Source organism: Miniopterus natalensis, chromosome 1 (genome assembly GCF_054644295.1).
Source record: "Miniopterus natalensis isolate mMinNat1 chromosome 1, mMinNat1.hap1, whole genome shotgun sequence".
In the NCBI taxonomy this organism is placed as follows: Eukaryota; Metazoa; Chordata; class Mammalia; order Chiroptera; family Miniopteridae; genus Miniopterus; species Miniopterus natalensis.
Window position 1 is genome coordinate 52,709,508 of NC_142081.1, and position 22,424 is coordinate 52,731,931.

The window sequence follows — 22,424 nt, forward strand, 5'->3', positions numbered from 1 at the left end:
AATTAATATTTAAATGATCATATCTGATTTTTGATTTATAGCTAAAGTTAATCTGTAAATTACATACAGGATGCCAGTGGGCCAGGGTAACCTTTGCCATACAGTAGAGATCCCCCACCCTCCCAATAATAATATCCATTGTTTCTCTGTCAGCAGTTTTACTATGCCTGAGCTAAGGTAGGGATATATAAACAAATCACCTAGCTTTTAAAGCTTTTTAAGTCCCCTCACCCTCCAAAATACTATTTTGGGCTTTGATATTTTTGCTCTTTGTTGGGGAATCAGCAAGAAAGAAGAGATGATGCTTTTATAGCCAGAGTTTGAATTGTTTCTTCTAGGGGATGGTTGGTTGAGAGCTTGCTTCCTAGTGGGTTCTGGATCTCAGAGTTGTACATGATAGGGGCAAGTCCACTCGGGGGTCATCAGCTGTGGTCATCAGTCCAATGTTGTTCTTACCAGCAGTTAGGTGAGTTAGACTGGAAAACAGGAACAATCATAGGGGCCAACTTCCTTAGATGAGTAAGAAGGAAGCCATGTAATTGGATGTCAAAGAGACAAATACCCTTCAAATGGTAGAAACTCAACCATAACCAGACACAGGGTGTGATTTGTCAGGAGCAGGCCTCAGAGGTGAACTTCATACTTGGAAGTTGAGCCATAGGAGCTGTAGAGACATTTAGACTCCTCTTGGACTTCTGGGAAAATGCAGTCGGTTCTTACAATTCATGGTGCCTGGTACATACGGGGTAGGTGTGAAGATACGTTCCTTTCTTCCTTCCCTCCCTCTTCATCTCCTTCATCTCCCTCATCTCCCTTCTATTTCCAGCTCTTATTATCTTTGCTTTCTTCTTGGTATCCTCCGCCCCCCAATATGTGAGCCCAAGTTACTTTCCACCCTCCAATCTCCCTTATCTCTGTGGTTGTCTGTACCTACTCTAAATTCAGACTCTTACCCCTATCCCTATACTTTCTATCACCTGTCACTTATCTAAGCAGAGAGCTGTGGGATTAAGGGCCTCTCAGGTGAGATGATCAAGTCAATTACCATGAGAATCCAACATTGACATCTGGTGGTTACTTGGCTCATCATCTTCCCATAGCTTTCATTATTCCATTACTACCTTTTTGTCAACTCTGGATCCAGTAAACAGGGAGCAAGAACTTGCTACCCTTACCACAAAAGTATGCTCTGCTGGTGTTCTGGGGCACTATCTTTTCTTGTCCTCTACAAATTTTAATTTCTGCACTATCATAATCTTTGGGTTTGTTAACCTTTTATTTTATTATTTGTACTGGTGTTTGCAGTTGCTTTCAGGTGATGTATGTAGGTGTCCCCTGGTAGAAGCCACAAAAATCAGGGCACCAGAGAAGAATATAGAAGGTCCTTTCTGGAAGATACCAGTGATCTGGAATGAGGCAGAGGGAGAGAGCAAAGACTGCATTCACTAGCCTTCATTTCCTGGGAGCCCCTCCAAAGACCCCTATATGTGAGCCAAGCCAGAAGCCTGTCCCTCAGGCCAAAGCTATGGACAAGCAAATGAGCCTCTTTCTCAGAAAGGCTGAGGGTGTGTTTCAGTCTGCTCTCTGTGCGGTGCCTTAAAGGTGGTAGTCTGCCAAGAACTGAATTTCTGATTGTTACAGTCTCATGGGACCCAGGAACACAGCTCCCCCAGCCTCCAGAGCCAGGCCATCAAGGGGCATCCCCTGTGTGGCAGCTGCAAGAACCGAGGCACCGGGCATGTGTAGAAGCTCCCCTCTAGGGGGTACTGGTGTTCTGGAGTGTAGCAGAGGTTAGAACGTGAAGAGACTGCTCACTGACTGGAGTGAGGCAGGGGGAAAGTGGAAAAAAAAAAGAAAACAGAAAAAAATGAAAGAAAAAAAGCAGGAAAAAAAAGATGGCACCTGCTGGCTTATAAGGCAGAGGAACAGGAAGATGAGGCCACCAGCCTCCATCCTGGAGAGTATCCCAGCAGCCCCTTCTCCTCTGGCCAGTGCTTTAAAATTAGAGAGTGAGTCTTTTCACATAAAGTCTGGGCACTTTCAAAGGGCTGCTTCCACAGTGGGCCCCGGGGTGGGTGAGTCTGTGTGAGCCTTTTAAGAGCCAGTCCTCAGTTCACCCCAACCCCCTTTCATGGGCATGAGCCCCATTGGTCTTCAAAGCCAGATATTTTGGGGGCTTGTCTCCCAGGTGCCAGTCTTAAAAATGGAGGTGTCTGATGAGGGGTTCAACCCTTTGCTCCTCAAGAAGCTTCAGCTTTGAGTTTCCTCCTGAATGCAGGTTGGTGCGGGGTTTATGGAAAGATTGTGCCTCACCCTCTCCTACCTCCTTTGATGTGGTTTCCCTCTGGTTTGCCTCATGTAAAGGGGTTGCTCTTTCCAGTTTTTAGTTTTTTGGGTTTTTTCCCCCAGAGGAAATCTCTTCATATATAGCTGTAGATTCCGCTTGTCCATGGGAGGAGGAGAGTTCGTGAACTTCCTACGTCACCATCTTGAGCCAGAACTCTGCATTTGCTTTCAGAAGAGGTTTTAGTTTTTGGCTACTTCCAGCTGAAGGTGGAGTTCCTCTCAATAGTCTGGGTAGTGTACAAATATCACCTTTGGCTCCATGACCATAAGGCCAGTGACTTCACTGGCCACTTCAGTGTGGTTTTGTTTGGCTGTGTTATATTTTATTTCTTCCCAGAGTGGCAGTTGATGTTCAGCAGCTCCTCCTCCATTAGGAACTCCTTGAAGTTAAGAGAAAGGGTCTTTGTGGAGCTGAAGGGATGTAGAAATTGGAGACACATAATGTTTTGCTTTATGGCTGGCATCAGAAAGACAATGAAAAACATTTCAGCTTTCCATTTTGGGACTTTCCAATACATGTTCCAAAATTTAGGCTGGAAAAAAATCAATGCCCTTCAAATTTCAAAGGAAAGAATTCTTGCAACCTTGACAACAATCAAAGTAACCTAAGTGATGTTAGTTTAATGAGTTATATGTTTCTTTGGGTTGAAAATTTAATTTCATACCTGATTTCTCTTTCTCTTTAGAAGTGGAACGAAGAGTGAAAGCCAATGACCGTGAATATAATGAAAAGTTTCAGTACGCAGTGAGTAAAATACACATAGCACACATGGGCTGGGGTAGGTCTTACCTTAAGGGCAGTAGAATTGATTCCTTCTAGAACTTTATGACTTCACTAAAAACATTCTTTGTTGGCCCATTTTAATAGCAAGCCATTGTATGTTTCCATAAATAAAGAATTTAGTAAGATTTATACAATTATTTCTATTCTGCACTGAGTGGTTGGTTTTCTTATTGGTATGGGAAGAAGATGAAATAAGAGTTCATGCTTAGTTCATTTTGGTGCCTATCTGGGCACTGGAATACCCACGAATAATATGAATGGGTCTCTATGTTAGTACTTATTGATAGAAGTGGTGGTAGTGGCTGATGAGCGATGAGTGGCATTTGAGGGATTTTCTCTAAGCAACTTAGACTGAATGTGGAAAAGTATATGTAGGAGAAAGTTCTCAGATCTTGAATGATTATATTTACTAAGTGAGTGGTGAGAAAATGACTTGTTAAGATGTACGCTTTAAGTTTGTACTTAACTATTTTTTTTTTTTAAATACCTTTATTGATTTCAGAGAAAGGAAGGGAGAGGGAGAGAAAGAGAGAGAAACATCAATGATGAGAGAGTCATTGATTGGCTGTCTCCTGCATGCCCCCTACTGGTGATGGAACCCGAAACCCAGACATGTGCCCTGCCAGGAATCGAACTGCAATCTCCTGGATCATAGGTCAATGCTCAACTACTGAGCCATGCCCAGCCAGGCAACTATTTTTTTTAAATGAGGGTTTTCTTCATTTTCATAAATATTTACTGAGTATCTACTAAGTGACTGGCATTGTTCTGGCAACTTGGGATACATCAGTGAACAACTTCGTGGATTATATCATGGGCCCCGCATAAAGATCTCCTCGTCTTTCTATGACTCAACCTAACTTGCTACATGGAGTCTTTTTTAAGCTTGAAGGAAGATAATTGGTAGAACTGATTCTGTAGGAGACATGTGGCCTATACAATTGAGAACTAGCACATTAAGGAAGGAAAGTGTCAATTCAAAGAAGGGTTTGATGACTATTGGGCAAAATGTGAGTGTCAAAGGGCAAACTGTAGCAGTGTCCATTTAGGCACCAGCTATAATAAAGAGAATTTTGGCCAATGGATTATTTTTAGTATTTTTTCCCATTGGTCGGTCTTTCACATGTATGGGGATAGATGCTTTGGGTTTGTGTAGCTTAATACTATTACCTTTTCAACAGAGGTAGCTAACAACTTCTCTTTGCTCATGCTGTGCTAATCACATAAGCTGTGATTATAATTTAATGTTCAATGTAAGTTTCCTTATGGGGGTCAGTACACTGTCTCTGTGATAGATTTTTCACTGTAAAGTCATATATTGGCACTCTGATTTCAGTCATCAATCTTGCAAGCTTGGTTAAAGTAAGTCTGCCCTTGAGAGAAGGAATCACTTTCAGGAGGCAGATGAACATACTTCTTAGCCTGAGAGAGGGAGGGACTATAATTTTTCATGGTGATTAATGCTACTCTGTGTGACTTCCTGACATCTAGTCATTTAGCCCTTCTGGCCATCACCAGAATTGGCCCCATGCCTTTCTATCTATTCTACAGCCAGTCCTTTAACATAGAGAATGGCCCTTGAAATCTTGATCATCAAACCTTAAATTAGAGGTTTAAACGTGTATATTTTAAGACCTTGGGGAAGAAACAGTAATAAGTAATGTACTATGGGGTAATTATACATTTAACTGCCTAGCAACATTTACTTGTTTTCCAGGATATAACAAATGTTTTCATTCTGTGAGTAGATAGTCTATGGGGGAAGTCATATTTTATTTGCACTTTGTAAGATGGTACAGTCTTCTATATTTATAGTTATTTTTACTTAATTTATGAATATTTCAAACTTACACAAAAGCATAGGAAATAATATGACACCAGTGTGCCCACCACCCAGGTTGAATAGATGTCAATAATTTGCAGCAATTGCTTCAGATCATTCTTTCTTTTAAAAGTAATAACATGCCAATGATACAGAGGTGGTTTTCTCTTGAGCTTGCATGACATTGAACAAAACCACACAGATGTGTGGCTGTGGCTATGTTTTCTGTTGGGTTTCCTAACAAGACAGTAGAACAGTTAACTTGGGTGATGAACATACAATATATTGTACAGATGATGTGTTATGGAATTATGCACCTGAAACCTGTATAATTTTGTTAACCACTGTCACTCCAATAAATTCAATAAAAAGAAAAAAAAGGCAGAACAGTATTCTGCAGCTGCAGCAGGTCAAACAAGGCAGCTCAGCTTCTGAGTTAAAACACACCAAGGAGAGAAACAAGATGGCACGTAGGAAGCAGCTGCACCCGCCGCCTCCTCAACCACATCAAAATTACAGCTAAAATACAGAACCACCATCACTCAGAGCCCCCTGAAATCTGGCTGAACAGAAGCCCCACAACCAGGGAACTGAAGGAGCATCAAAAGCGGTAGGAGGGGCGGAGATGTGAACCGATTGGGGCTGAATTGGGGAGACATGGCCGCGGGCCCACACCCGGTGCCGAGGCTGAAACCAGGGAGGGAATCTCGGTGGTGGGGGTTTACTGGAGGAGGGAGGAGGGAGGGGTCCCAGCCCCACAGCAGGCCCCCAGCCCAGGGCTCCAGGGCCAGGAAGAGACGTCCCCACAACTCCGGGCTGTGAAACCAGCGGGGACTGTCGCTGAGGGTTGCGGAGGCTGTGGGAGCCCCAGCAGCTCCTCTAAAGGGCCCGCCCATGGACTCACTCAGACGCTCCCTCTGAGCCCAGCGCCAGGCAGGACCTGAAAGGACCTGGGACACTCGGGGAGGAACTAACCTGCCTGAAGTAGGGGCGAGAGGTGGAGGGGCGACTTCCTCCCAGGCAGAAGAGCTGGCAGAGGCCATTGCTCCTTTGGTGAGTCCTCCCCACACACAGGCAGGCACCGTGTTTGAATCGCCAGCACCTGACTCACACCCTTGGCCCCGCCCCGTGATTCCCGGAGGCCTCACCCCTCCCCACCTGCAGCTCATCCAGGCCATTTCCAGGGGCTTTTCTGTGCAAGTGCCTCTCCGCATGCTTAGGACTTTCCTAAAATCTCTCAAACAAGCAGCAACGGGCCCCATACAGCTTGATAAGCGGCCCCAGGCCTGGCACTAGTGGCAGCCTGCATTGGCACATAGCTTGGCCTCTCCTGGACACCTCCAAGCCCAGCACAAGTAGCAGCCAACTACAGTTTGCTGTGTAGCTCATGCTGGGTGGCCCTGGGCAAAGCACTGGCACAGGCTGGCTTTGCACCTCTGAGGAGGCCTCAGAGATAGTGCACCTGGTGGTCAGACTTGACCATGCTGCGTCACAACCCTACCACATCCATAAGTGACACACCCAAGGGGCGCACTTGATGAACACCAAAGCTCCACTGAAGTAAATCCTGCTCCATAGGGGTGTCTCCAGCACAGCAGCTCTCTGGCTGTAGTTACAGCTGGTCCTCACAGCTGATTGGCCTGGGGGTCAATTCCTCCCAGTGACACCAACAGCAACCAAGGCTCAACTGCAACAGGACAGTGCACACAGCCCACACAGAGGAGTAGCTAGAAGGCTCAGCTCAGGTGACCTGGGAGGCTGAGCCACTGGACCCTATAGGACGCCTACTACACAAAGCCACTCTACCAATTCCAGTAGACATAGCAGCTCTACCTAATACACAGAAACAAACACCTGGAAGCAGCCAAAATGGGGAGGCAAAGAACATGTTACAAAGCAAAGAACAAAAGAAATCGCCAGAAAAGGAACTAAATGAAATAGAACCAAGCAAGCTACTAGATACAGAGTTCAGAATTATGGTTATAAGGATGCTCAAGGATATTAGTAAGACTATTAAGAAAACAAGTGAGACCATTGATGACATAATAAACTACCAATTTGAAATGAAGGCTACATAAACTGAAATGAAGAATAATTTACAGGGAATCAATAGTAGAGTAGAGGATGCTGAAAATCAAATCAGTAATTTGGAACATGAGGAAACAAAAGACACCCAACCAGAAGAGCAAAACGAAAAAAGTGCAGAAATATGAAGATAGCATAAGGAGCCTCTGGGACAACTTTGAGAGGCCCAACATTCGTATTATTGGGGTGCCAAAAAGAGAGGAAAGAGAGCAAGAAATTGAAAACCTATTTGAAAAAATAATGACAGAAAACTTCCCCTACCTGGGGAAAGAAATAGACTTACAAGTCCAGGAAGCACAGAGAGTCCCCAACAAGAGGAACCCAAAGAGGGTCACAGCAAGACAGATCCTAATTAAAATGCCAAAGGTTAAAGACAAAGAGATAATCTTAAAAGCAGCAAGAGAAAAGCAATTAGTTACCTACAAGGGAGCACCCATTCTACCGTCAGCTGAATTCTCAACAGAAACCTTGCAGGCCAGAAGAGAGTGGCAAGAAATATTTAAAGTGATGAAAAACAAGGACCTACAACCAAGATTGCTCTACCCAGCAAAGCTATCATTTAGAATTGAAGGTCAGATAAAGAGCTTCACAGATAAGAAAAGCTAAAGGAGTTTATCACCACCAGACCAGCACTACATGAAATGTTGAAGGGTCTTCTTTAAGAAGAAGCAAACGAACAATAGAATCTGATGAACTAAATAGATCCAGAGACACTGACATGTGCAACAGATGATCATATTTCAGACGGAAGGGGCTGGAGGGTGGGAAGAGATTAACCAAAGAAGTTATATGCATATATGCATAACCCATGGACACAGACAATAATGGGGTAAAGGCCTGGGGGTCAATCGAGGGGAAAAATGGGACACCTGTAATACTCTCAACAATAAAGATAAATTAAAAAACAAACAAAAACCCAAACATACCATGGAAAACTGTGTACCAGGTGCTTTGCACATTTTGCTAATCTTCCACAAAACAGAGATGAAGTGGGCCTTCATTTAGTACTGAGGTCACACAACTAAGAAGTGGCAAAGCTGGAATTCTAATTCATACTGACCAGATTCCACAGGTTTTTTACTACAATGATACCACGCTGTTCTTTTGGCTAATCCTGAAAAACAATAAAACAACAACAAAAATAAACCAACAAAAAGTCTCTCAAATCTCTGCTCCTTCCCTCACATACCTAACTGGTAAAGTTTTTAAACTGTGCAGACCAAGGCAGATAAAAGTGATATAAAATTTTAAAAATGTGAGGCTGAGAATGACCTTAAATCTTACCTTTAGCAAGATGAGAACTTGGGAGAAAAATTTACACAGAGCTCAGATGAATGGTGTGATTTCCACAAGCACTAAGCCTGGCCAAGCAAACCTTTCTCTTTGAAAGCTGAAGGAAGATATTTCAGTACCTAGAGAACCTTAATTTATCAACAAAGCCTAAAGTTTCAAAGTACATTATAGGATATAGTACAGGTTTAAAAATCTATCAAAAGTGCTTTTAAGAGATAAAGGGTTTAGAACATAAACAAAAGACAAGGTTAATGATTCCAAGTGAAATTAATTGGTAAATGACACACGATATTGTGAAAACTAGAAGGTGGGAAACATAAAATTACAAGAGGGATTTCAGACTGCCAAGATGTGTAAAACAAAGTGGGATTGGAGAGTGGAGGGAGAGCTAGCCAAGTGCTAGAATTATTATTCTCATTAGAAAGGAGTTCAAAGTTTTCTTAGTTAATAATAGGAATGAATAATGGAAGTAATGAAAATAGCATTGTATTAAAATATGTTAATGTTTAAAATGTTAGAAAAATTGTGCGAGTGAGCCAAGCAGCCAGAGTCATTATTCCTATTAAAAGAAGTTCAAAGTGAATGGTAGTAGTGAAAACAGTTGTAGCTGTGTTAAAATGTGTTGATGTAAAAAAAATTCCAGAAAAAAAGTATTAGATTAATTAGAGCTCTTTTCTGACTTCATTTAAAAATAAGTAAATGGTGTTAGAAATCGTTGGTTTCCACTGGCTCTTGTTCTCTCTCTTTCTCACAGAGGCACCGGCACACTCAATCCTCACTCAAATTCCTAACAGAATTTGAGAAGGGAGATGAACTCCTTTGAGAGATGAGAAAGTTTTCCAGCCCCATACTCAGAAGCTTCAGTAAAGCTGAACACTTAATAACTTTTATCTGAGTGTATTTCATTAACAGAGTTCTTTTTTTTCCCCTTTTTTTCTGAGCTTAATTATTGATCTTACCCAGGAATTGCACAGGCTTATATAACTTGGTGAAAATTTAACCAGATAGCTTTGCATGCTTATAAAGAAAGCCTTCCATCCAAAAATGGCGATTCTAACACTTTAATGTATTCCCAGCATCTTAGAATATCTCGTTGGTATTACGGTCATTGGGAGGAATCTGTTGCTGCTCTCCTGATTTTTGTGATTAGAACAATGACCCTTTGAGTTTTTTAAGGTGTTTTCTCCATGAGACAATGTGGCTGACTCTCAGCAGTGATACGGTGATCTCACCAAGACTCCCTTCCACATGAACCGGTCCATTTCCCTCCTATTTACTTAAATGGAACTTTGCATGTTTCAACAACCACTTTTCTTTTAACTCAGAATAAGTGGTTAAGAGTGGAGTAGAAAAATATGACCCACCATCGTTCCGCGTCTGTGGGCTTGAACTGGACCTCTTCAGGCCCACATGACAATGGTGAGCTTCTCCAGGACCAGAGAGGCGTAACAGTAAAGCTGTATGCTCCTGTGTGTGGGTGAATTAGTGATTGATTGTCCTTTTTAAAATAGAACTAAATATGATTTTTTAAAAATGATATATTCACAATGAACCTAGTATACGTCTAGCAATGTGTTTGTTGACTTACTTTCCAAAGTGGTTTTTAGGCAATGTACAAAAAGTTGGGGTTTGGAAGTCAGAGGGCAGGAAAAGAAATGCAGGAAAGAAGGGAGTATGGCAGAATCCACTCCATTAAGAATTTGCAATAAAAAGGAGAGAAATAGTATGAAAGTTTTCAGGCCCCCGGAAATGAAGCATTTTTGAATGACTCTCCTCACATATTTTGCCTATCCAAGTACATAACGTCCATGGAAAGGTAAAAGTAAATATTTTCTTTAGGAGACTCTTGGGATAACATGTTGGGACATGTCCCAGTCCTGCTTTAATCCCCAGCCTGATGGAAACTTTGGGTTCTTCTTTCTTTTCATCGTGAGCAGGGTAGTTGTGCTGCCAACGTGCTGTAGATCCTCACCAACAGGCCTGATAACCAAAGCCATTTACGCAACAACTGAAGAGCACAGATGACGACAAGCAGTGTGACAAGCTGGAATTAGTTGTGGAAAGTGCCAGTAACTTGCATTAGTTGTGGGTTTCTGGTTGTTGGTTGTTGCTTTTGTGTGTGTGTGTGTTGGGGCATTACCATAGTAACCGTGGTCTTTAAGCAAACATTGAAAATGCCTTCTGTTTTGCGTGCCGTTATGTGTAAATTATTCTACGTTCTATATGACAGAAGTTTTTATTTCTCTTTTATAAATAGTTTACTTGTAGGAGAAAAGATAATTTTTGGATATCTCTCAAGTTCGTTTTCATTCTGGATTCAAGAGTTTAAAAGCATAAACATTTTATCTGTTTGACATCTGATTTATTTAAAGAGTGTTATTCTTTGGCTAAGTGGTTGCCTGATTTCTTGTTTCCTTAATTTGTTTGATCTGTTTTAATCTTTTGTTTTAGTTTCTGAATTCCTATTCCTAAATGTTCTAAAATGGCACATTCAGATAGTTAAAAAATCCTGTTTTACCTCTTTAAATTGTTTTCTCATCCACAGCATTAACGTACCCAACAAATCCTTCTGTTGTGGGAGTTTACAAAAATAATTCTTGATATTAAAGAAATCCAGCTATCCGAAAACTTGCTTCAGAGGATCACAGTTTTAATTCATAAATTCCGTATTTGGACTATTTCTGTATGATCCAATAACTATTTTGACAAAAGACGTAACTTGCTATTTTCAGGAATCTGTCAACTTATTTGTCTCAATTTTCATAGCTGGTATGATGTCACTAGCATAATTCCCCTATTCCTTAATAGCCCTTTAACACGAAATTTTAACTCTATAGAGTTGGCAATTTTTAGAGAGGTGCTGTAATCAAAACATGCGTAGCAAATCCATCATCTTATCATGAAACCTGGATTCATGGAATTAGAGCTAGCACGCCCAGTTGCCCATTCCCTGTATCCATAATCTCTCTTTACACAGAATACCTGAGAACAGAATTTCGCTCACTGTAAATTGCTTTTTAAAATATAGTTTCAGTTTTTGAATTTGGTGACACCTCTTCCGTTAAACTTGCTGATTACCAATAATGACACCTAGGATTGAGTCTAACCTCACATGCCAGTCAGTGATAACTGCTCACAGTGAAAATGACCTTCTTGCTGATCAACTGCTACAGATTTAGGCTGTTAGGGCACCTTTAGAATGTCTCATCTTTTATAGATTGCCAGTAGGTACTGTTTATCATATAACTAACTTTTGGGGCATTGGAACATATCTGAACTAAGAGTTATTTGGTCTTCTACTGTCTTTATACATATTAAAATCAAGAACCTTCTCTAAAATACATAAGTACGTTATCTGAAACTCCTGTACTTCCCCGAGCAGGTCAGAAATGAGGTGGGAGGGGAAACCTTTGAATAAGATGTGAGGTGGGGGATGAGAGCGGGTCATTATGCATGTAGACATTAGATTTTTGTAAATATTATAACTGGTGAGTATAAAGTAGAAAATAAGTACAGTTATACATTTGTTCTGCAAATTGTTAACCTTTAAAAACATAATTGCTGCTAAAAATAGAGTGCTTTTCCACTTGAGGAAAATTGGTGCCTCTTTAAAAAATGAGATATTGTGCCATAAATGCAGCTGAACTAGATGTAAACATTAGTTCACAAGTTAATGCTGTCAAAGGAATGAGTAATCAATGGCATTTCATTCTACATTATGTGGTGTGATCAAACTCGATCACCAGGAATTTGATATTATAGAGGTGATGCATTCTGGGTGGTTTTTTCTTTTTAAAAGAAAACATTTGAAATCCCACAGAATGACACTTTCTATCAGTCTTCACTGGACTATGATTTTTGTTCTCAGTAATCTCTGAAGTTTCTTTAAATTACATACTTAACACAGTAGAGAAACTGGATTGTTTTTGTATATGGGACTGTGTCCACCTGAAATGCTATTACTGTACTTGGGGAGTGGGTGGGGAGGTATCTTGTTCATGACACTTAGAGTTAACAATGCATGAACTTATTTTATAAACTCTTAGACTATGTATTTGACCTGTAAAACATGTACAGTATTAATATCAGCCGTCTCTTAAAAGTAAGCCTGTAAATATTGTATAATTTTCTTTGGTCAGAAGCATTTGGACGAAGTAGTGCCACTTGAGTCAGGATTTTCTTCAGTGCCATTTAGCAAACAACTGCCTTTAGTCTATGCAACTAGCAGAAATTTGTATAATGCAACAGAACATTTACAGTTGTCACACTTTAAATTTCACAAGAGGAGCTCTTCACTCTTCTTCTACAACCCAGTCTAGCAAAATTAGAGGAAGGGCCCTAAGGATTTATTACTGTTCAGAGAAAAAGTCTACATTTTCAGGCTCAACAGCTGGATCTACTGCAGATAACAGAAAGTGTCTCCTAGCTCAACCCTCCAAAGATTATAGTGTCGGGACTGTCATTTGTGTTTTCTGTGGGGTAGTTGGATAAAATTGGGCAGCTGCAATTTTCAGTCCCTTGTGCCTCCTGAATAAAATTACAAGTTTTCATATTGACTCAAAGACACAAAGTAGCAACTATCCTGCATGTTGTTGGGCTTTTTGGTTTTTGTAAACAGGTGAAATTTTCCAACCATACTCATGCCGGTCGGTTTTCTGGTGTTGATCACACACTTGTATAAAGCAGCAAAACTGAATTGCTTTGCATGGTCTCACTTGAGATCTTTGGTGTAAGAATATTGACTTTTTTAATATTTGGAAACATCAAATAAAAATGGAAATAAATTAAAAAGAAAGATAGTTAAAAAATCCAGTTAAACTCTAAACCTCTCAAGAGTTTCTTATTTACCTGTCCAGGCTTGTGATAATTTTAGCATCCCCATAAACTGGTTTCATTTCATTGGCTTTGGCTGAAGTGAATTTCAAGTAAATCCACATAGAGTTGGCTTATCTATTTATTTTACTTGTACTTTCTTCATTGCAATGATGTGAAATAAAAAAGTTTACAAGCAATATATAATTGGAATTAGAAAAGTTAATAAGCTAATTTCGATGTTAGAATTTTGGAGCTGTGTTAAGCCTAGCTATAGTGAAACAGATTTAAACTAAGACCAAGAATGAAAAGATAGAGCAGGAAGGAAAGTAGCTTCCTGTGTGAAGAGAGAACTACAAATGCAGTTTTCTCCGTTGGCAAATGGATTATGAGAGTAATCCATAAATCAACCATGTGGATAAAATTGGGCAAGTTCAGTAACAGTTGAGAGTTAACCGAAAAACCACCAACCTCAACGGTCTCAAAGTGGTTTTTAATCTTGTTTTGTAATTTTCTTTACTGGCCCAAATGGTTGGGGACTGTGAATCATATTATTAAAAGATGGTAACTATCATATTTTACAATTGTAGCTGAAAGATTAATCAAATCACTCATGTTAAAAAACGTAGTCTCAAATTCGTGGGCACTGTTACAAAAGCGGTACTCAGATTACTGCTGTATTTTATATCTGACTTTCCATGCAGTTTCCTACAAAAACAAGCTATTTAGGCATTAAATTGAAATTTGAAGACACTTTATAAATGATTCCAGGAGTTGATTAGGGGCCACATATATAAATATATATATGTGTGCTGGTAGGTAAGGTTATAGTTATGAGAATGTGTACAAAACTTTGTAAGAATGTTCTGGCCTGAACAGTGAACTATTCTTCGAAAAATTAATCAAAGGACAACAATCAGATTCTTATATCCAGGTCAGTGATTTAAATCTCTAGCTTCTGATACCCTTGTCTTGTCATCTCTAGCAGCCTTAATTGTCCTGTGTCTCATGCCTGCTCCTGGCTTGCAAGCTTGCTGTGAATCGAGGTCACGTTATTATAGCTATGACTGTCCAGATGCAATCTAGATAAGTTGCAGATGTTGATATCATTCTGTACCAATGGTCCAAAAGTGCTGGGGAGAAGAGTTGTTCTGTATAAAACCTGAGTGACAACTCTGGTACTGTTAAGTTAGCTTAAGTTTATGATGGAATCTCAGTGTGGAATTATCCTTCAAAGCTTTCCCATCCACTTCTCCCTACGCAATTCTCACTGACTACCTATCTAGATGGTGTATGTTCCACTAGAGGAGGGGAACTCACTGCCTCCCCAAACGACCTTTCCTGTCTTTGGATAGTTTTGATTTTATACAGATTTTCCATCAATTGAGCCATGTTGATCTTCCCTTGCTTTATTACCCATTAGTGTAGTATTTCTTCTGAGGCCAAAACAGAGCCGACGTGTCTCCTGTTTTATGTGACAGGTTTTTTTTTGATAACTTGTATTTAAAATATCAAACTTGGGTTCACTGAGTAGACTAACCTCCAGGACAATAACCTCCAATTCTCTTTCTCTTCAAAGAGCTTCGACTTTTCTATAACCTCTTAAAGTGGGTTGCTCCGAAGTCAAACACAATACTTTGGAAGTTATTTGACCAGCTTGAAGTAGAAGAATTATTAATACAGGCTAAGATGGCACTAGCTTTTTGGTGATTTTTGACTCCTATTAATTTCACACTAACTCTCATTTTCATCTGTATCTTACTTGTCATAGAACTTGGCACACAACAGGCACTTATGCTGTCATTAAATTATCCCTTTCATTATTGTGTCATATGTGGACTTAATGAGCATGCCTCCTGAATCTTTGTTGATATCTGATCCAATGGGCCAATTGAATCAGAAGCTTTGGGGGTGATGTCCAGGCATTGGTATCTATTTTTTTTAAGCTCCCCAGGTGATTGTAATGAGCAATCAGGATTAAGAATCACTGATGTAAGTTATCAATAAAAATACTGAGTACAACATAGCCATGTGCCTCATCACTAGACACTGCCCTATAAGTTGCCATTGAGTCATTAGTCATTATGTCTTATTAATTTAACTACTATACTTCCCAATTTCTAGAATTTAATTTCTTTGCTACCAACCCATTTTTTGTCTAAATATGTTACATTATGGCTCTCTATCCTAATAAGCAGAAGCCTTTAAAAAATTAATATATTACAGAGCTGTTTTAGACAACTTCTATATGGAAGCAGGAGGATAGATTGAATAATTGAACTTTGAAGATTCCTTTCTAAGTCATGTTTCTATGATTCTTGCAAACCACTTAGTCCCATGTTGCGATATTTTAAACACTCTTGTAGACCAAATGCCGCAAAAATGCCATTGTTCTAAGCAACACATTTTTGAGGTTAGGAGCACAAATGGGCTGAACTTCTTCATAATGTTTTGCAGAGGAAGCATTGTTCAGACTTTTCTAGGTGAGAAAATAAGCTAACAGGGTGTTTGTTTTTTTCTTCTCCCTTGTTCTCTGATAAAGTTAATGAACTGCATGAAGATATTGTGCTATAAAACGTGAAAAATCTTTATTTATGCTAGTACCTATCTTTCTTTGGCAAAAGCACTTCTCTAGGTATGTACTAGAAATTACTGGTCTGTGTTGTGAATTACTAACAATTATATTAGCTCATGTTCTGTTCTGATAAATAGGATTGCTTTTCCCCTATGTATTATTTTGTATTTTTCCAATTGGATTTATCAGCCTTGTATTGAGTAATTAGTGTTTATCACTTAGTTACATGTTGTTAGAGACTTTAAAAAAGAATAAAGTCAGGTCTTTGCCCCTCAGAAATTTGCTATTCCCTTGGGATTTTGAGATTATTTTATGTGCATAAATGAAACAACAGTATAAGAATTTATAATATTAAGTATGAAAATGAATGGTGTTAAACTTATAATTAACATTTTCACCATATTTGGATTAGAAAGACTATTTTCTAAGAAAAGATAAATTCTGTTCTTGAATTTGTTCAATTGGTAGTAAATATCTTTTTTAAAATTGGTAATAAATATCTTTTAAAAATATGAAAAAATGGTGAACTACCATGTTGCATTTATACAGTATAAAAATGACCTAACTTGATTAGGAAACCTACTAATTTCTTTCTACTGCACTTGAATCCCTGTCTGGATTTGGGGAACCATTTGGCTACTCAAAAAGCCAAGTGTCAGTCACCTTAAGCCCATATAAACCTAAACTGATTGAAGAAAATTATGAGCTCACTCAAAAGTACTTCTGGGATATACTGAAACTGAATGTTTTGAGTATAAAAGATAGTTGAATTTAAAAAATCAAATATAAATTTACATGTATGAGTATTAAAAATCAATACTTAAAATATTTTGATACTAGGGAATAGTTCTGAATTTATGTTTTATGAACAAATAATTATAAATAAATTCTTGAAACCATACAGGTTTTATATGCTGTTTGCCTGTGCAAATAATCAGTATTTTGCATTTTATCATTTAAAAGAAAGGGTTTCACCCACCCCCATTTCTTCTCCTCCCCATGCCATGCTCCCCCTTGCCTCCACTTATCTGTTGAATTTCCTCCATAGCCCTTTGTTTAACAACTTAATGCTTGATCTGGTCTTTTTATTAGCCAGAGCTTAAATTTAAAATGCGTGGTATTTCTTTTCATCCAATATATTTTTCTAAGGGTTGAAGGAGAAGAAATCTAGAACAATATGTTTAGGTGAGTTGAGGACACTGTTTTGTGGTCTGTCTTGGTGGCCTGCATTTCAGAGTTTCACCCGTGACATTGATGTAGGCCCATGGTCTAGTGGTGAAATAAAATATCTCCAAAGACTCATAGTCTATAGGGGACAAGTAGAGGCCAGAGACAGTTTTTGATACAAAGAGCTGTCCTGAAAGTGATGATCTGCCTCCCCCTTCACTCCCTATCCCATGGGTAGCATGTTGCCAGGTGTATACTAGGTGTGTACATTTTTGGTAGAAGGCTTCTCTGAGTCACTGCTGTAGTCTACTTCTTATTCATTTATTTAAGCATTTATTTAACAGCCACAATTATTATTAAAAGTTAAGAAGTATTATTACAAATCAAATTATTAAGAGCCACAATTATTCAGGAATTGCCATGCACCTGGCACAGGGGTGAGGTACATAGAGGTAGACAAGGCTCATTGGCATCTGCCTTCAAGGAGCTCACAGTGCAGTGGGGCCATTTCTTCAGGTTTAGAAACAGAAAACTTCCTAGAAGCCTAGGGCGGTGCCGGGGGGCCAGGACTCTGGCGTGGTCTATACAAGTGCTTTCAACCTTTTTGGATGTCACTTTCCCTACCGAGGCTATAGGGGAGTCATTTCACCGGAAAGAACTATTGCAGGAGGAGAGTATCTAAAATGGGTTTGATATCCTTTGTTGTTATAAATATAAACAATAACTATGGGGAGAAAACCAGTTTCTCAGAAAGGCCTCAGGCCACATGACGTAGTCAGACCCTAATGCTCTGTCTTCTCCACCCGCTCCTAATTCCAATCCTATTTATAGTGCCACTGGTGACCCTCAGCAGGAAGGACGCAGAGCATAGTCTTCTATTCTCATGAGATGCCTCCTGATTTTGTTCTGCCAAACCCACCAACTCCTCTGGCTTCTTCCTCCCACCAAACCGAAGCACTTGCTCAGGGGTCTGGATGAACTTGGTTTAGACTTTACTTCTGGTGATGGGATCGAGGAGGAGAAATGTACAAGAGGAATGCGCTGGGGAGGAGGAATATGAAGGAAGTGGGATGAGACGGTGGAGAAGGTGTGGGTGCTGCAGTCAGGAGTCCTTCCTTCATTCATTTGTTGATTCATTCGTTTAGGAAAAAGGGGAAAGAATCTGATTGGCTTTGTTCCAAAGCAGCTTTGTACACTCACTGTTATTGCTAGCTGGCTGCCCCAGGGGTGCATGGGTGGATCGTTAACTATTAAATAAATAAATGCCCGCTGCAACTTGTCCTGGAGCCTGGTACTTAGAATTACTCCAGTGAGAAGCAACTCAGTTACAAATCAGTTCAGCAACTTAGAGCATGTGTTCTAGTGAGTTTTATTGGAGGAGACGCGCATTCGAAACCGCTGTGCATTTTCATTTTCTCTGTTCACATCATGGCAGCCTTGCTTTGCTCAACACTCATATGAGCTTCTTGAATCTCTGTGTCAGCTCCTACAAAAGACAACTGCCTACTTTCATGTATGTCATTAGGGAGCCTCATTGCCAGTTCCCCAAAGCAAATTTGGGGTAGTCTTTGTTTTAACTCACGATTTATCCTAAGCAAAACCTCCAGATTTGGTGAAAATTCATTAAACCCTTTGTGTATGATGTGATCACAAAAAATAAGAGAATGACACTTTAATTTATTCATAAATTGTTATTATACTTATTGTGTTTTAATGATAGAAGATGCTTTTGAAGCCTGTCTCTCCCCTCAGTCCATGTAGAGAATTTTCCTTCTCTGTTTCCTATCCAGTCCTAGATTCTTCCCTCTCAACACCTCAACTCCCAAACAAAACCACTCAATAAACAAAAAACACAGAGCCAGGTGGCGTGGGTTTGTCTAATTGAGATTTATTACTCAACCTTGGATAAGGAGAGGCTGGAGACTGTGAAAGACTAGGCATGTTTTAGGATGACATCTTTATGAGTTGGCCAGGGGTCCCAGTTGCCCCAGCACCCTGCAGAGGGAGGGGGTCAGAGCTGCACGCACTTCTCATCTGATCACCAGGGGTTCAGGAGAAAATGTCATAGTTACCCCAGAGCTGGTGTTATTTGTGTAGAACCCTAGTGTAAGATTAGACTATTTGTAGTGTGTTATTATTACCCTTCAGCCTTTTGGGAAATTCTTTAGGGGTGTCTTTCCTCGTTAACTGGACTTTTCCATTGTGCGTTTGTTATTGTTGTAAACACTGAGGTCCTGCCTAAAATTTGGCTTAGTTCCCAGACTGCACAGCAGCATGAGCATGGTCTAATTTTCAGTCCTAATAAACAAAGCAGATCATATGCACTAAGTTGTCCAAAGACGCAGCTGTAGTTCAGGAAACTGGCCTGAGCAAGCCAGCCCAAAATCAACTTAAAGAAATGCCCACTCTGGTCATTCAAGGTCTCTAGAGCCCTAGACTGAGATGGGCCAACGGACCAAAGCTAAGGGCCTGCTACCCAGCAGATGGCTGATCTACAAGGAGGAGGCACAGAGGAGCTTTGGCAAAGAAGTAATAGGAGGCAAACAAGTCATTAGGGATGCTCTATAAAAGTCCCACTGAAATACCACCTTTTTTTCCCCTTTTCTCTTTTGTATGCCTTCCTTCTGTTTTACCTTTTATCTGTCTGGAGAAGGGATATGCTAGGTGTCTTTCTCTATAATTTAAGAGTATCTTCAATCCTCTTTCAGATGTCACAGAAGGAAAGTTAACATTTTATCTAGAACTAGTTAAAAGTCTTTATACATTGCATGCATCTAAACACCCAAGAGAAAAAAATATTAGTATCATTAAATTAACCTCAGAGGGAAATTTAATTTGTTCCCCTGGTAATTGCCCCAAATTAGTTCTTTGTGGATAAATTACTATTTATAGGCTATTTACTAGTTCTAGAATAGTCTTTCAGAAGCTGGGAACTATACCCAGGCCTGAGGGTAGAAAAGAGAACAAGGTTTTGCTTTGCTCTGGGGGGAGACTGAGGCCGGGAAGCATGCCTAGCCACAGTCTGGCTTTCTGAAGTCTAGATGGGAAATAAAGCTCCCTAGACAAGTCCTGTGATGCTCTCCCTAGATTGAGAAGATTGAAAGGGGCTGCTTTAGCTGACTGAATTAATGTGCAGTCTTCCCTCAGCTTTGGTTTAGAGAGGTTCTCTTTTTCACCAAGTGAAGCATGTTCTACAAGGGTCCGTGAATTCAATGATCAAGAAGGAGTCTAGAAACTCCTTGTTTCTGACTTATTTCCCAAGAAACAGCATTTGAGGGAACACATGAATCTATGAAACAGCTCTAATGGGCAACCCTAGTGCTGCTCTAAGCCTCAGTTTCCTCATCTGTAAAATGGTACTGAAATAGTAATAGCTCACTGGGTGTTTTTTTTTTTTTTTAATATATCTTTATTGATTTCAGAGAGAGGAAAGGAGAGGGAGACAGACAGAAATGTCAGTGATGAGAGTCATTGATCGGCTGCAGCCCGCAACCCGGGCATGGGCCCTGACCGGGAATCAAACCCTGATCGCCTGGATCCTAGGTTGATGCTCAACCGCTGACCCACGCCCGGCCGGACTCACTGGGTTTTTTGATGATTACCTGAGATAATGTATGGACAGTGCTCAGCACAGTGCTTGGCATATGTAAGGAGACAGTGCATGTTAGCTGGTGTCATTGTATGACAAAGACATACCATTGTGCACAGAGCTATACATTCTCCATTCTGTGTCCAAGTTTTGGTGACATGCGGGTCACCTCATTTCCTTTGACCATAACAATGTTTAATCTGACCGTTTTCAAACTTTTTGAGCATGTTCCCTACTTGTAAAAAGAAAACCTTTCCAATATACATATATTTATTTATAGGTATGTATTTATACATATTTATTTAGATAAATATATGTATATATGTAAGTATATATATGTGTATACGTATATGGCAAATACAATCTGTGCATTAAACATTAGTAACTTTAACGTAAAGATTTTTTGTTAATAGGTGCATAAAAGTTCTTATTTTTTTCTGATAGCCTGAAGAACTGTTTTGGTCATCCCCTGAGGGCACTGGTGCCCCAGCGGTCTCATCAGATAGGGCAATCTTGAGGTTGCAGTAACTTGCAAAGTCAAACAAGCAGGCTTCCTAAGGGAGTCTTGGCAGGCCAGGTGCTCCTGTTCTGTTGCTGTTTTCTTCAGAGCACTGATCACTTTCTTAAATTGTCTCATCAGTTTACAAGTTTATTGTTTGCTCATTCCTGCCTCATTCCCCACAAATATATTGCAACTTGCTCTAGGGGGTAGAGAATTTGTTTGTTCATATCTGCAGTCCTGGCTCAATGACATAGTGCCTGATGCATAGCAGGCCCTCAGTTGAATGAGTAGGTGAATGTAGGGGAAAATGTACCCTCCGCTTTCCCCTCCCACAAATGTTTTTGTTCATGGTGGAGAGCCCAGGCTCAGGAGAATGTTACCATGATCATGATTGCATCCAATGTTTATTGACAGTTGTCTGTAAAACCTCTTCTGTGGCTTGAACCTCTCTCAACAGTGTTCATAGAGGAGAACTATCATCTCTTCTTGGCTCCCAACCCTGCACGCAAGGGACTCCAGACTGGGCACCATTTGACAAAGCTGAGAAGCTGTGGTTCTGCCTGGTATCAGTGAGGCGCCAGACTCCCAATCTCCAGGCCCATTTGCCCCATACATGCATTCTTTTGGAATCTTTGCGTAAACATGGGCGTTTCACATATTTCCTGAGTGGTGCAAATGCCTTTAGGCCACTTCCTTTTTTATGCAAGTTGTCGGTGGACAGTTTCTTTTGGTTTTTTGTTTTATGGTTTAGTGTTAATCTCTCCTTAAGAGCCATGACTATTTTTCTCTCTGGAATTCAGGTTGTACCATAACAGTATTATATCTGCCTGCTCTTATGGTAAGAAAACTAGACTTTCCTCCCCTCAAGCTCCTGACAGTTACTTTTTATAGCTGTTATGACATAAAAATGTTTCATCAAATGTGCAAAGATCTTTTGATAGTGCTCAGACCATGGTACTCATTGCAAAAGCTCCTGGGGTTTGGCCTGTGGGATTCACAGACACAGGCAGTGTCCCCAGACAGCCACTGAATGCATGCATTTAGGCTTGGCCTCCTGTGACTCATTCTTTAAGGCAAATAATAGAGATAAAAATAAACTGTTATATAAAAACCTAAGCTGATCTTATATATATATTAATGTTCTTACCTGGTGTTTGGTTGGTTGGGAGTAAAAGAAAAATCAATTCAAATTGACTTAGATAATAAAATAAATGAATAGATAATATAAATAAAAAGCCCAGAGGTAGGGCTAGCCTTAGGAGAGGCTTGGTCTAGTTTCTCTCTCTGCATTTCTGTACAGTTTATTCTTGGCAGCATCCTCTCTCAGGGTCCCAACATGCTATCAGTGACCCCTAGTGCTACTTGCTTCAGATTGGAACCCAGTAGGTATCTCCAACAAATTCCCACAGTTGACATAGGTCATGTGCTAATCCCTGAGTTCAAAATTGT

At 40.1% G+C, this 22,424-nt stretch overlaps 1 protein-coding gene across 1 annotated transcript in view; it reads left to right on the plus strand.

Annotated features, from left to right (window-relative positions):
* Window positions 1-3,028: 3,028 nt before the first annotated feature.
* Window positions 3,029-22,424, plus strand: part of ATP8B4 (ATPase phospholipid transporting 8B4 (putative)) — a gene marked incomplete at its 5' end in the record, with an annotated part of 163,171 nt that continues 143,775 nt past the window's right edge. Inside the window, one exon of the mRNA XM_016210159.2 lies at window positions 3,029-3,091. Within this exon, the coding sequence (XP_016065645.2) occupies window positions 3,029-3,091 (63 nt within the window). The remainder of the gene's footprint in view (window positions 3,092-22,424) is intronic.